Below are 13,960 nucleotides of genomic sequence, written 5' to 3'. Positions count from 1 at the left end.
TTCAATGTAAAGGTGGTAGTGGAAGTCATCTCCATCATTTTTTTTTTATTTATTTCATCCACTTCTTATAATTTTATCAGGTACTAATAGTGATAAGCAAAAACACATATAGTCCCTTCCCTCTTAGACAAAGAAACCTGAATCTGATGAATCTTTACAAAATTTCTTGGAGACTTAAACTGGCATCTCAGCTAGATTGCTGTAGCAAGACCCAGGGTTGCAACTTGATCTTAAATTTTTCAAAAACGTCCTTTATACTACATTTGAAATGAATGAGAATATATGCTAACATTGAAACTAATGAGAGAGAGACAGAGACAGACACACACACACAAACTCAGAGAGAGGGAGAGAGGGAGAAATTCTGGCAAGGATTTCCTAGCCCAATAAGTAAAACAAAATCTTGGAGTAACATTTCTAAGATTTCTTTTATTTAATTTTAACAACCGCAGATATCAGGAGGCAATACAGAAGTGGGATGAAGCACTACAATTAACGCCAAATGATGCTACCCTCTATGAGATGAAATCACAGGTAATAATTATGAAGAATTTTATTTTCATCATGAAATTATGCTATGTTTGGTGAGTAATAATGAGCCAAAATAATGTTTTCTCCTATTTTCTTTTTGAAATACAATTTATTTTGAAAAATTTTGCCATGTTATTAATGCTTCTGCCTCATGCCCCGAATTAGAAACTCATTTGACCTCACGATGGACTTATCTTATATTTCAGCCTGTGATATGAGCAGATGAATATCTTCTAAAAAGCCACTATTGTTCTCTTAAGTAAATGCAAAACATCTGCTTTTCTTCGAAGTTTTTTGTAGTAACAGTAGCTCACTTTTCTTCAAGATAAGAATGGCTTGGATTCTTGATAAAATTTCTCCAAAACTGTCCTAGACAATGGAAGGTAGAATAGATGCAACTTAAAAAAATAACATTATATTTAAAAATGCATTTCTGGTATTTTTTGGGAAAGTTCATCTGAAGTAGATTATCTGAGAGACTTAAAAGTCTCAAACAGAACATTAAACATATTTTTGGCTGATAATCATTGATGATCTGCACATCTACCAAATATTTTTCAGTTGATGCTCTCCAACCTGAGATTGAGATACATTCTTTATTAGCTTTGATCTTACTTTTATCCTTTATCCAGGAAAGAAAATGATGTCCACTGAAGCAAGTGCTATGAGGACCTTCATTTGAATTCCTTTAAATTTCAGTTTTAAAATATGTATGTATTAAGGCAGGATTTACAGTAAAGCATATTAAGGGTTTAATTTGGGACCTGATAGGGAGTTTCTGTCAAAAATGTTCTAAAATGTTAATGGTCTCAATGATTATAGGTAAAATCTAGCACTTTCCCATGAACTGAAGTGGAGAGCATTTCAGCTTTTTGATTTTTTTTGGTTTGTATGATTTGAAAAGCCCAGTTATAAGGAGGTCTGTAAAATGTTTAAATAATTTTTATAGAAGAGAGTTGTTCAGTAGGTGCAGGATGACTTTTTGAAGTTAGTTTACCTAGTTTGACAGCAAGACTTGGAGTTTGCTAAAAACTACATTGTAAGTAAAATAAATAAAAGTGGAGATCAAATAACACTACACTACCGTAATAGGACCCCTTGATTTTGACCAGATGGACAAAGTTCAATAACTGGAAAGGGAACAGTTTATATTTTTCTGGCTATTTTGAGATGAAAAGAGGACTAAAATTCCTGACCCTGAATGGCAAAAGAGGAGGTAAAAACCACCAAAATGTTAAGTTTGCCAGACTAATATATTTTGAAAATTGAAAAGTCTTTGTTTATATATGGTTATTCATCAGTAGTTTGCTGTCTGTCTGTCTGTCTACCTAAAATTACCGACAGTTTTCCTTTTCTTTTTGGTTTATAGGTCCTGATGTCTCTGCATGAAATGTTCCCAGCAGTACATGCAGCAGAAATGGCTGTCCAGCGAAACCCACATTCGTGGGAGTCTTGGCAAACTTTGGGACGTGCTCAGCTTGGATTAGGAGAGATAGTCCTGGTAAGGAAGTTGGATTATTGTAATGCTGAAATACTAAGTTGATTCTGACATGTTGTTCATTAACTAAGCCAAGGGGTGAATAGCCACTTCATAAATCTGTACTGAAAATAAATAGGAAATTATCCTTAAAGGTAATGTATAAATACAGATGCAAGCTGTTACTGATTATCTTTTTATGATTATAAACACCAGTTATGTTGGGGCAAGTATATTTTTTATTAGACATTATGAAAACTAAAAAATAAAAATTTAATTTAAAATATTGGCATTTTGTAAGGTGTATTTAGCAATAAGCAACTTTTGGTTTTGTTCTTTGAATCATTTAATTTACCACATTGGGAAGAGTGCCTCTGTGGTATGGGAGGGCGGCCGGTGTGCATATGTCTTCCCCGCCCCCATTACAGCACTGTGTCCCTCTTATGGCCAGTCCCCCACCCATCTTTGATGTGGATGGACTGCTTGTGGACACCCGATGGCTATATTTAGTGGTGTTTTAAAAAATGCCCAGTCACTATGGAAAGAAATATAGCTGGGATGTCAAGACCCTGGTTATCGGCAAAAAGGCATTAGAAGTGCTCAGATCATAGACATCATTCATGCAACAGTGTCCCCGTGCCCAAATAGTTGCTGGTGGAAGGGAGCCAGAGGAAGTTACAGAACTGTTTTCCACTGCTACGCTTATGCCAGGTGTTAAAAAACTGATCCACTACCTGTGGAAACACAGAGTCCCCTTTAAGTGACCGCCAGCTCAGGGGACACATCCTTTGAATTGAAGACAAGCAGGCACAAGGAGTTCTTGAGTTTGTTCAGCCATACCATGTTGGGAGACGATCCCAAGGCAGAGTGGAAAATCAGCCTGGACATCTTCCTCACCTGTTGCAAGCGGTTCTCTCTCTCTCCACTCCTGGCACAGTGCCTTGTTTTTGAAGATGCTTTCAGCAGCGTGGAGGGGGCCCTAGCAGCTGGGATGCAGGTTTTCATGTGTTCTTATGAAACCTGAGGCACAAATTGATGACCAAGGGCACTGTAGTACTGAGTTCCTGCAGAATCTGCAGCTGAGCTGTTCGGTCTGCCTCCCTACAAGTAAGGGCCAGGCTCTTCCATGTTTCTCGGGGGCATATTCATGACCCATATTGCTGAGAGAGGGGAGGGGTGAAGGCCATCAGCTGTCTCCACTTGCAGCCTGCATCATCACTGAAGTTTTTCAAAGCTAGTCTTCTGTCCCTGTTCATTTTGCCTTGGCTCACTCTCACAAGATTTGGTAGCCCTTGACTTGGTGATTGAAAATAGACCAGTGGAAACAGACCAGAGCTAGAACCTAGGTTTGCCCTCTGATTCTCTGAATCAGGAAGCTGATATGGTATGTGCCACCGTGTGAATATGCACATGTGTGCCGTGTATATATATGTGAACATCTGTTTATATTGGTTAAGAATATACTTGTTTAAGACAATGTGAAATTATATTTATGATCATTTTTCGTTTTAGTTTTTCTGAATATTGATACTTGGATATGTAAACAATGTATACATATATGTATATGGTTTTATGTGGGTATGTGTATGTATGTGCATAATTTATATAATATATTGCTTTGCTATCTTCAGTGTTGATTGTAGCATAGAACTGTAGCTGGTAGAGGAGATGATAATTCTCTTGAATTTGAAACCTGAGTGGGGAAACCTTTGATACTGGTGAAACTTAAGAAATAATCCCCAGACTACTGGCTTTGAAATAATTTTTGTGTCCTCAAAATATCTCCAAGTGTAGGTTCCTGAGTGAGTCCCTGTACCAAAACAAAAAGAAAGACTCAAATACCTTTACTGTCTTTACTCAGTGACTCACCCGGAGCTGTGTGTATGATCAGGAGTTTAACTCTGAACCTTGTGTAGCATATGGCTTGCATCTACATCCTTATCCACATTGGAGAATATTTTCTGCCTTAGAAAAAATTACTTTTCTCCTTTAAGAATGTTGATTTTCTACCTTTTTTCTAATAAAAAGAAAAAATAGATTTTTTTCTTTTCAAATTACTACTTGAACAGACACAGAGCCCCATAACATTTTTGGCATAATCAGCCATCGCATTTTTGTGATCAGTTCTTTTGTAGATTTACTCTGCCGTGGGAATTTGGCTATAAGTTGTCAGAAATTATGGAAAGCTTTAAAATGGTGAAAAAGGAGCACTTCTCAGTTCTGCCTTAACACATCAATTGCCTCTGCCATTTTGTATTTTTCAGCTCTGTAAATTGCAGATAAAAGCATAGCAATGCATATGGTTGTCTGGTGGAATGACTGGATTTACCCAGTTGTCAGGTTTTGCCCCAAATTAGCAAATTCACCTCAGCATTCCTGATTACCTGTGTTGTCTGTTCTTTGATTTCCTCTTCAGACTAACTGGATCATATTACTGGTTCCTTCACAAGTTAATTTAGTTGAATAAAGTCTTTTGTATGCATTTGTGTAAAACAAAGTTTACCCTCTCATAAATTGGTAACAATACCATGATAGAGATAAGCCCACTTAAAGATATTATAAGGGAAGGAAGAAAGTAGAATACGGGGAGTAATGGTGATAGTTAGACTGAACAGTTACTAGGTTTAGTGAGGGCAGTGTGGGAAAGGGTAGAAGTTTGTGAGAATGAAGTGTTTGTTGTGTAAAGTTTACTATAAATGGTATTAAGGGGATCTCTCAACATGTCTGGACCTTTGGTAGCAAAGGCTAAATAGGTGAAAGTTGACTCTGAGAATTATCCTGTTTTTTAGGAGGACTATACAGACGCGATAGTTCACAAAACTCAAGTTCATAAAAAGCATTTGCAAATTTAATACAACAATGCCAAATTACTTCTTTGTAAATGAGTGAATTATATATGACTTACCAAATTACTTTTTTGTTGTTGAACAAGTTATTTATGACTTTATGGTTTTTTTTTGTTTTTTTTTTTTTTGTACCCAGAATTGAATTCAGGAGATTTTATTGGTCTTTTACAATTAAAAATAAAACACATTTTGAAAGTTTTTTAAGGCTAAATCAGTGATAAATCTTGAATTTAACATTACTAATAATGGTTTTGGTAAATGATAGATTTTTTTTCCATCCTTATGATTATTTTTATTTCCAAAAAAAGGTGCTTGGCAAATTTTTACAAATGATAAACAAAGAATTTTCATGGGAAAATAATTGGACTCAAGCCAAATAATATGAAATGATACTCATAGTGATAGAAATTAGTTTAACCAAAGGCCATTCTCCTTCCCAGTCACTTAGCATTGTCCTCTTTTCTCTTTTTACCTGAAGACTTAAGTCTCACCAGAGGTGGGAAAAAAAAGGAACTCAAGAATTTATTTTTTAACAGATTAGTGAGAGGCAATGGGACATACCATAAAATTCTGTTTTCTTGTGGTAATGGGAAGTCTCTAGGAGACATGTATGTTTCGCAATCATTGCCCTTTCTAGAAATACTATATTACAGGTGAGACAACAGAGGTACTTTCAACCATCTAATAAAAATAAAGTTATTTCATATTTAAAGGTTTTTCAACAAGAAAACCATTTTTTCAACTATTCTTTCTGTTTTTGTGGTTCTATTAATATTGTACAGTTTTAGAGGAATTGAAAGCTATTCTTCCCAACTTAAATCTAATTTTTAAGACTCTGCTTGTAAAAGTCTAAATTTGTGATTTTTGCATAGGTTTAGACTCTTAAAAGACTGGAATGGTTAAAAAAAGAAAAAAAGACTGTATTCAAGCCAGTGTGGTAGCGCATGCCTGTAATTGAAGCATTCTGGGAGGCTGAGGTAGAGGGATTACAAGTTCATGTCCAGCCTGGGCAATTTAGCAACTTAGCAAGACCCTGTCTCAAAATAAAAAATTCAAAAGGGCTAGAGATGTAGCTCTAATGTGAAGGACCTGGTTCAATCTTTTTTTTTCTTCCAGTACTGGGAATTGAACTCACGACCTCTCACTTGCCAGGCAGGAGCTATGCCGCTGAGCTACGTCCCCAGCCCCTGGTTTAATCTCTAATACCACAAAAAAAAAAAAGACTCAAAAGGATATAATGAAGGAACACTATGAAAAATATATTGAACTCAAGCTAAAAATTGCTAACATTAATTCTTACTATATAATACATGTATGGGCAAAGTAATAAGATACATAAATAGAAATGAAAAGTAAATTAAATCTTATGTCGAGTTGGGTATATCCCATGAATAATTACTTAGATTTTGAGAGTCAAGTGTTGTTATGGTTTGTGTCTGGGTGTCCCCTCAAAGCCTCATACGGTCATGATTTATGGTTCAATGCTGGGATTATGGGTGTGAGTGCTACACTGCCCTGGGGTGGGTAGTTTGCACACAGTGTAAGAGAGGGAAAGAGGCTTGGTCTTGCTACTCCTCCCCTTTTGCTCTTGCTGCTGTTGCTGTCTTCTGCCGCCATGAATGGTAGCCCTCTGCCATGTGCCACTCTGCCATGGGGCCAGACTAGTATGGATTGAAATCTCCACAAACTGAGTTAAATAAACCTTTGCTTCCTTAACTTTGGGTGTCAGGTATTTTGTCCCAGCAACGAGAGAAAAGTAACCAAGACAAGTGTGTATTCTGGAAAATAACTTACGGGAAATAAATTGAGTGAGTGAGAAAGCAAGAGAGAGCAAGGAGAGGTCGGTGTTGTTGGAGAAGGAAAAAGAGCTTGGACTTCATAGGAAGGCTAGGAAGAAGAAGGATGAGGAATAAGAAAGCTGTTGAGGATTGTTCTGGAAGTAAGGAAGGGAAGGGGTTGCTGAGAACAGAATATATAAGGCGACTGGTTCTAGAAAAGATGTTATAAAGGAAAGGAAATTAGGAAAAACAAGGAATAACAAGAGATAATAGTTCTAGGAAGAATGATTCAGTTAGCTTTTCACAGTCCTTAGCCTCCAGTGCTGGCACTAGCTTCTAGGCCTCCCTTTTCAGTTCCTGAATAATTCTTGTCAACTTTTGATTTTTAATGCAATATATGATATGCATTAATTTTATTTGCTAATGTTTTCTCGATCTTCCAAGTCTCATTATACAGTAGTGATATTAATATTTTGCATAAAAAATCTTTTACTAGGCTCTTGGTTTTTTCCTCATTTCTCTTTTACAGTGGTTATTATTTTTGTGGTAATGGGATTGATATGATAGTTTTTGGGCAAAAGGAAGATGTTTCACAAGTGAAAATTTTTTCCACTGTAATCATTGAGTAGTTAAGGCAAAGTTCTAATTTCAAATGTGTATGTGTGGATATACATATACACACCCATACTCACATACACACATGACTACATTAAATATACTGAGTTTTAGAAATGAAAACCTATGACCTGTTTCTTTCCAGGCAATCCGAAGTTTCCAAGTAGCACTTCACATCTATCCAATGAATCCTGAAATATGGAAAGAGGACCTTTCTTGGGCTAGAACACTACAGGAGCAGCAGAAGGTAGCACAGAAGATGAAAAAAAGTGAAACGCCATCTGGGGAAACGCATATTTCACCAAAGTCGATTCCTGACTATGACTTTGAAAGTGATGAGATTGTTGCTGTTTGTGCAGCTATTGCTGAAAAACAGAAGACAGTTTCAGCTAATAAAACAATGGTTATTGTGTCAGCCTCTGGGACTGTAGAGACTGTAACTGAGAAGGAAGAGGGTGCCACCCCTCCGGACGGCTCTGTGTTTATCAAAGCCCGATGAAGCAGTATGTGTAGTGGAGTTGAGTCTGTCGTTTTGATTGGTACTTAATGTTTAAACATAGGTACATGTACCCTGGAGAAAGAGGGCAAAACTCCTGTTTGTAAAATATGGCTTGCTGATGAGGCATAAAATTAAACAGTAGAATGATTGTGTTTGAAATATGCTTTGGGAAGTTATGACTTACACATAAGATTAGAATTCTTAGTAAAATGGTTTTGACTGATGAACATTTTAATTTGGTTATATGAATGAATACATTTTAAAGATACAACTTGAAAAATGTGTTCTTTAGTAAACAACTTGATTGCCATTAGTTTTAAAATGTTGACCCACTGATGTTTTGTTTTCTGATGAAGTATATGATGACTTTCCCTCCTTGAAATCTGCTGCTTGCTCCTGTCCACTCTTTAATTTTTCTTGCTAAACGACCATAAGTAAGCTAAGTAAGTCTTTATAATGAATTTCTGACATTCATTTTGATTCAGTTGTCATTTGCATATATGTGGAATCTTTGAAAGTCTGGTTGCAAATGTGTGCATTCTGAACATTTTTTTTAGTCTGTTTAATTCTAATTTGTGCTTCGGTTTTGACCTTGAAGTTGTAACAGTGGTAGCTGTCCCCAGTATTTGTTAGGTGTGTGACAGACCGATATCAGAATGATGGTTTTAGTTTTACTCCTTGCTGTGTGTCCTCACCCACAAGTAAGTCATTTTTAAAATACAGAGTATCTTTTACAAATATGTCATAATAAATTATAACTCTCCATTATCCCAATCAAAAGCAGTATTTCTTTTTCTTATTTTTAGGTACTTAAAAAACTCTGAAGTTATTTATTTCATGCTTGTAAGTTTCTAGATGATGATTTACAATTACTTTTTAAGATAAGTTTTTTGGAACCGTTTAGTTACAATTTTAAATAGCTAAGTTATATTCTAAAAATAAAAAGGGGTGTTATTATTAGAGTGCCACTGAGTGAATAACTTACACGAAACATACACAGAAACTGGAATGTGATTTATGGTATGCTCCCATGACTGTGTGAAAGATATATTAAATAGTTTATTGAAAGGCCACAGTCACCTTCATAAAATACTGTCATTGCTAATGTAAATTATTTTTATATTATATATTGTAGTATAATTATATAAGACTGTTGTGTGCTGTTATTTCTGGCAGCCAGGAAGATGTTACTGTGTAAAATTAATTTTATCTGTTAGAAACGAAAGCTACTTTATGTTAAGGAACCTTAACTAACGCTACTGGAGCATATAAATAATGGTCTATGTTTTTGGAGGATAATTTTTAAACATTTTGTTTTAATAGAATGCTTGCCCCCCCCCACAAGAAAATCAGCACTTGCCTTAAAAAATATTATATTTCCACCCTAAGTTATATCCTCAGAAAATTAACCCTGGATAGACAGGTAGTTTTAGAGAGACAAAAATGCTATTTTGTTTTGTTTTGTTTTGTTTATTAAGACAGGGTCTTGCTCTGTAGCCCAGGCTAGCCTCGAGCTCACTGCGATCTTCCTGCATCTGTCTCCGGGTGCTGGGCAGTATGCTATTTTGTGTAATGGATATTTGTGTATTCTGTAATATGTGAATAAATAGTTTTTTTCCTGCATTTTAGACTTTCCTATTATTTTGTGTTAGCTTTTGAAAAATTAGGTTGATTTACTTAGTTTCTTTCTTATGTGAAAGTAATATATATTAAGTACCTTGAATGATTCCTGACATATGAAATGCTTAGTAAATGTCAGCTCTATCTATGAAGAACTTGAATTTATTTGGAGATACTTAACCTTACTTTCGATTGATTTTTTAAGAAAGGCAAACTTCGTAATCTTTTCCTTATACGAAAGTGAGAAGTCATTGCTTACATTGTAGGGCAGATGTTTATCAGTTGGAGATTCTTGACATAAAGTCTGTGCTTTAACTTACAAAGAGGCAAGACCCAGTGCAGAATGCATGTAACCACTGGATTGTTACAGAACCTTTTGCTTCTACTGTATTAGCATTAGTCGGCCAAGTTGGTCTCTTTTTTACCTAGGTATAAGATATAAAATAGTTCAGACATGAGGTAAAGGAGAGGTGGAGGTACTATCGTGGCTGTCTAAGTGGGAGCAGTGAGACAGGAAAGCTCCTAGAGCTTTGGTGAACACCCAGATGCTTGGGTACTCCAAAATGGGGGTGACAGGAAAAAGCTAGATTAGGAGGGCAGGAAGAGAAACGCACTGGATTCAAGTCCAGTGTCAGGGGACTTAGAAAGGGAAGCTAGACTGTACAGGACATCACCCCTTCCATCCCAAGGCCAGTGTGCACGCCATCTTGGGAGGAGATCTAATGCCCTGTGGGAGGGAGCCAGTATGGCAGTGGAGGCCAGATCCCTGGAAAAAGCTCCCGCTCCCCCAGGAGAGCTCTGCAAATGAGATATTTGCCGGCCAGGGCATCAGAGAAACTGAAAGCTTGCATAAAGGTGTTTGAGAGGGCAGTGGCAGGGCTTGGGGGAAGCTGAAGGCAGGTGCATGACCCTACTTAGGAAGGGACTTCGTTCTGAGTGCTGAGAAGACTGTAGTTCAGGGGCTAGGCAAAGGGCAAGTTTCTGTGGGAAAGAGGGAATCAGATAGGCCCCGGAACAGACACTCTCCCATTCTTTCTGCCAACACTGGGAGTGTTTGCAACCAAGGGACATCCTGCTCACTGTTCCCAGCTCTTCTTCAGACACCCATGTAAAAGCCCTGCTGCCCACGCCGTGGGCTGCGGATGGCAGTGGGGCCTGAGGAGGTGGAGAGCTGAGAGCGGTGCCCTAGCAGCTTTTAGCAGCATGCTTGGGAGAAGGCTTGTGAGAGACAATACAGACAGCAGCAGGATTTGCCTAGCAGGAAACCAGCAGGGGTCAGAGAGACCTAGTGGAAACCAGTGAAAACTGGATCATAAGTCAGTAACACTCCACTGTCTGTCAGTCCTCTAATTATCTAAGGGAGTTAGATACTAAGACAAAGGCAGAGGTTTTGAAAGTATAGCCATTGGGGCTGGGGATTTAGCTCAGCGGCAAAAGCGCCTGCCTAGCAAGCACAAGGTCATGAGTTCGGTTCCCGGTACCGGAGAAAAACCAAAAAAAAAAAAAAAAAGAAAGTATAGCCATTTCACTATATTGGCTCTGCCTGCTTAGGAACGGGGATATCTTTCCATTTTCGTATGGAAAGATGTCTTTCCTGCCTATTCAGGAATGATAATATCTTTCCATTTTCTTCTTTTTCAGAGGACCATCTTTTTCATTGTAGAGGTCTTTCACTTGGTTAGGTTAATTCTTAGGTGTTTTTTTCTTGATGCTGTGGTGAAAGGTATTATTTCCCTCATTTCTTGTTTGGTGAGTTTGTTACTGGTATATAGAAACGCTACTGAGTTTTGTGTGTTGACTTTGCATCCTGCAACATTACCACATTTAGTTATTAACTCTAAGAGTTTGCTAGTGGATTTTTTGGGGGGTCTTCTGTGTAGAGGATCACGTTGTTTGCAAATAAAGATAACTTCTTATATATATCTGCCCCCCCCCCTTATTGTCTTTTTGAGACAGTGTCTTGCTATGAAGTTCAGGCTGGCTTTAAACTCACTTTGTAGCCCAGGCTGGCCTTAAACTCACAACAATCCTCCTGCCTCAGCATCCTGAGTGTTGAGATTACGGGTGTGCATCACCATGACCAGCTTATATATCCCTTTTATATTTTCCTCTTGCCTAATTGCTCTGCCTAGTGTTTGGAAAACTATATTGAACAGTAGTGGTGATAGTGGACATCCTTTTCTTCTTCCTGATTTTAGAGGGCAAACTTTCCATTTTCCGCCATTTCATATGATTTTGGCCCTTGGTTTCTCATAAATGACTTTTATGAGATTGAGATAAGAGCCTTCTATACCTATTTTCTTAATGTTTTGCTTTTTAATCATGAATGGATGTTGGATTTTGTCCAAGGTTTTTACTGCATCATTGAAATAATTACGTGTTTTTGTCCTTCTGTTTACATGATGTGTTACATTTATTTTGTACTAAAGTATTCGAGGAACATTGGCGCTAGATCTTGACTTAAGTTCATGTAGAATTCAGGAGTGGATCTATTGGGACCGAAGAAAACTTTGTTGGTAGTTTTTCTTTTTTTAATTACTTCTTGACTCTCATTGCCTGATTGTGGATTATTCAGAGGTTTTTATGTCTTGTTGGTTCAACTTCAGTAGTTCATGTGTGTCTAGGAGCCTTCCCATTTCATCTGAATTCTTCGCTTTATTAGTGCACAGGTTCTCTAGTGTCCCATGTGCCGATGAGAAGAATGTATTCTGCTTTTGTTGAGAGGAGTACTAGAGATATCTATTAAGTCTGTCTGTTTGAAGGGTTGGTTCAGTCAATATGGTTAAATACTTTCTTGCTATGTCTTCTTTTTGTGGTCCTGTTTCTCAAAATATTACTAATAATTTTCTGTATTTTGGCAGAATCCCTTGTGACTGCACTTTTTTCATTTCTAATTGCATTAATTTGGGTGTTTTGGTTTTTTCATAAGATTGGCTAAGAGTTTCTCAATTATGTTCATTCTTTGAAAAAATAGCTTTTTGAATCATTGCTTCTATTGATTTTAATCTCAATTTCATTAATTTTGACTATAATTACCTGCCTTGTACTAGCTTTGGATTTGGGTTGCTGTGTTTCTAGGACCCTGTGATGCATCATTAGGTTGTTTATTTGAATTCACTCCTTTTCTGATGTGGGCAGTCACGGCTATAAACTTCTCTCCTAGGACTGCTTTCATTTTGTCCCACAGGTTCCAAAATGTTGTACTGGCATTATCATTTGATTCTAGGGACTGTCTAGTTTCTTCCGTGACCCACTGATTATTCAAGAGGGCATTGTTTAATTTCCATGTATTTGCATAATATCTGTAGTATTTTTGCCATGACTTCTAATTTCATTGCACAACGAACTATTAATATGCACAGATAATTGTGATTCATTCGTATTTACTTAAGCATGCTTTATGAGCTGGCATGTGGTCAATTTTGGAGAAAATAGCATGTGCTATTAAGAACAACATGTATTCTATTGTTGTTGGGTGGAATACTTATAGATACCCATTTAGTCCATTTGTTTGAAGGTTTGGTTCCCTCAGTACAGTTAAGTATCCTTTTTCTGGTCCCATTTCTCTATATAGTACTTGAAACATAATCATAGGATCATAATTTTAGCATCTTAAAGTCAGATTTTGTTGTGGTGGGAGACGGGATATGAGATGGAGGGAGTAAACATCATGGCTTATTTTGTTCTAAAACTTGTACAAATAGTCCTATACTTAAAGGCATAACCAAGGAAAAGGATTTCAGCCTTGTTTAGTCATCTATTCCATAATCACTTGTACAACTTTACAACCACGGGATACATAGATGGTTTTTTGGAGTGTTGTTATTTCTTGCCATGGCACACTGTCTAGACCACTTAGAGAACCTCATATTTTGTATGCAGAAAAGCTCTTATTCTTACAAGAAATGAATGCATTGTGTAACAGATTTTTCTGCATTAATATTTGAAGCCAAAAAGCATCACTGACAGTAAATAATGTGTCTGTATTTTATGTAGCCCTTTGTGTTTGTAGAATATCTATGGAAATGGTGATTTTAATTTGGGAAAGGCTCTTGACCCTGTGGTCTCCTGGATAAAGCACCACTTGAATAAAACTGGCAATTCCACTTCCTTCTCTTACACAACTGACCCATTTGGTTAGATTGGTTCAAAGACTGTGAGATGGTGTAAAAATTGCCTTGTTGTCTACTATATCCTATATGGGCCAGGTATGACTGCGAGCCAGACAATAAGAAGCTCCTTGCATAGAAAATCTGAGGCTCTCTAAATGGTCTGAACTATGTCTCATGCAAGAAATAACACTCCAAAAGACCATCTTTTCATTACATAGTTAAGGTATACAAATAATTATGGGCTAGATGACTAAACGAAGTTGAAGCCTTTTTCCTTAGTTACTATAAGCCAGAGTCAACAGTAAAATGGACTGAATTGTATATTCCTTCAGTTTGTTTGTGGAGCTGTAATGGGGCTGAGAGGGACTGGGACCAAGACCAAGACAGGTGGAGGGAGATGGCTGGGGGAGGTGCATACACAGAAAAGGCCGTATGAGGACACATTGAGAAGGTAGCCACTTGCAAACCAAGGAAGAAGCTTC

At 37.2% G+C, this 13,960-nt stretch overlaps 1 protein-coding gene across 2 annotated transcripts in view; it reads left to right on the top strand.

The window, feature by feature from the left end:
* Window positions 1-9,369, top strand: part of Ttc33 (tetratricopeptide repeat domain 33) — a 57,814-nt gene extending 48,445 nt beyond the window's left edge. For both annotated transcript variants that reach the window (XM_005386241.2, XM_005386242.2), the window contains exons 3-5: window positions 453-534; window positions 1,901-2,032; window positions 7,393-9,369. In XM_005386241.2, the coding sequence (XP_005386298.1) occupies window positions 453-534; window positions 1,901-2,032; window positions 7,393-7,746 (568 nt within the window). In that variant the 3' untranslated portion in view covers window positions 7,747-9,369. The remainder of the gene's footprint in view (window positions 1-452; window positions 535-1,900; window positions 2,033-7,392) is intronic.
* The last annotated feature ends 4,591 nt before the right edge of the window (window positions 9,370-13,960 follow it).

Source organism: Chinchilla lanigera, unplaced genomic scaffold, assembly GCF_000276665.1.
Source record: "Chinchilla lanigera isolate Chin_1 unplaced genomic scaffold, ChiLan1.0 scaffold00025, whole genome shotgun sequence".
Classification (NCBI taxonomy): Eukaryota; Metazoa; Chordata; class Mammalia; order Rodentia; family Chinchillidae; genus Chinchilla; species Chinchilla lanigera.
This window is presented reverse-complemented; position numbering and strand designations above follow the sequence as displayed.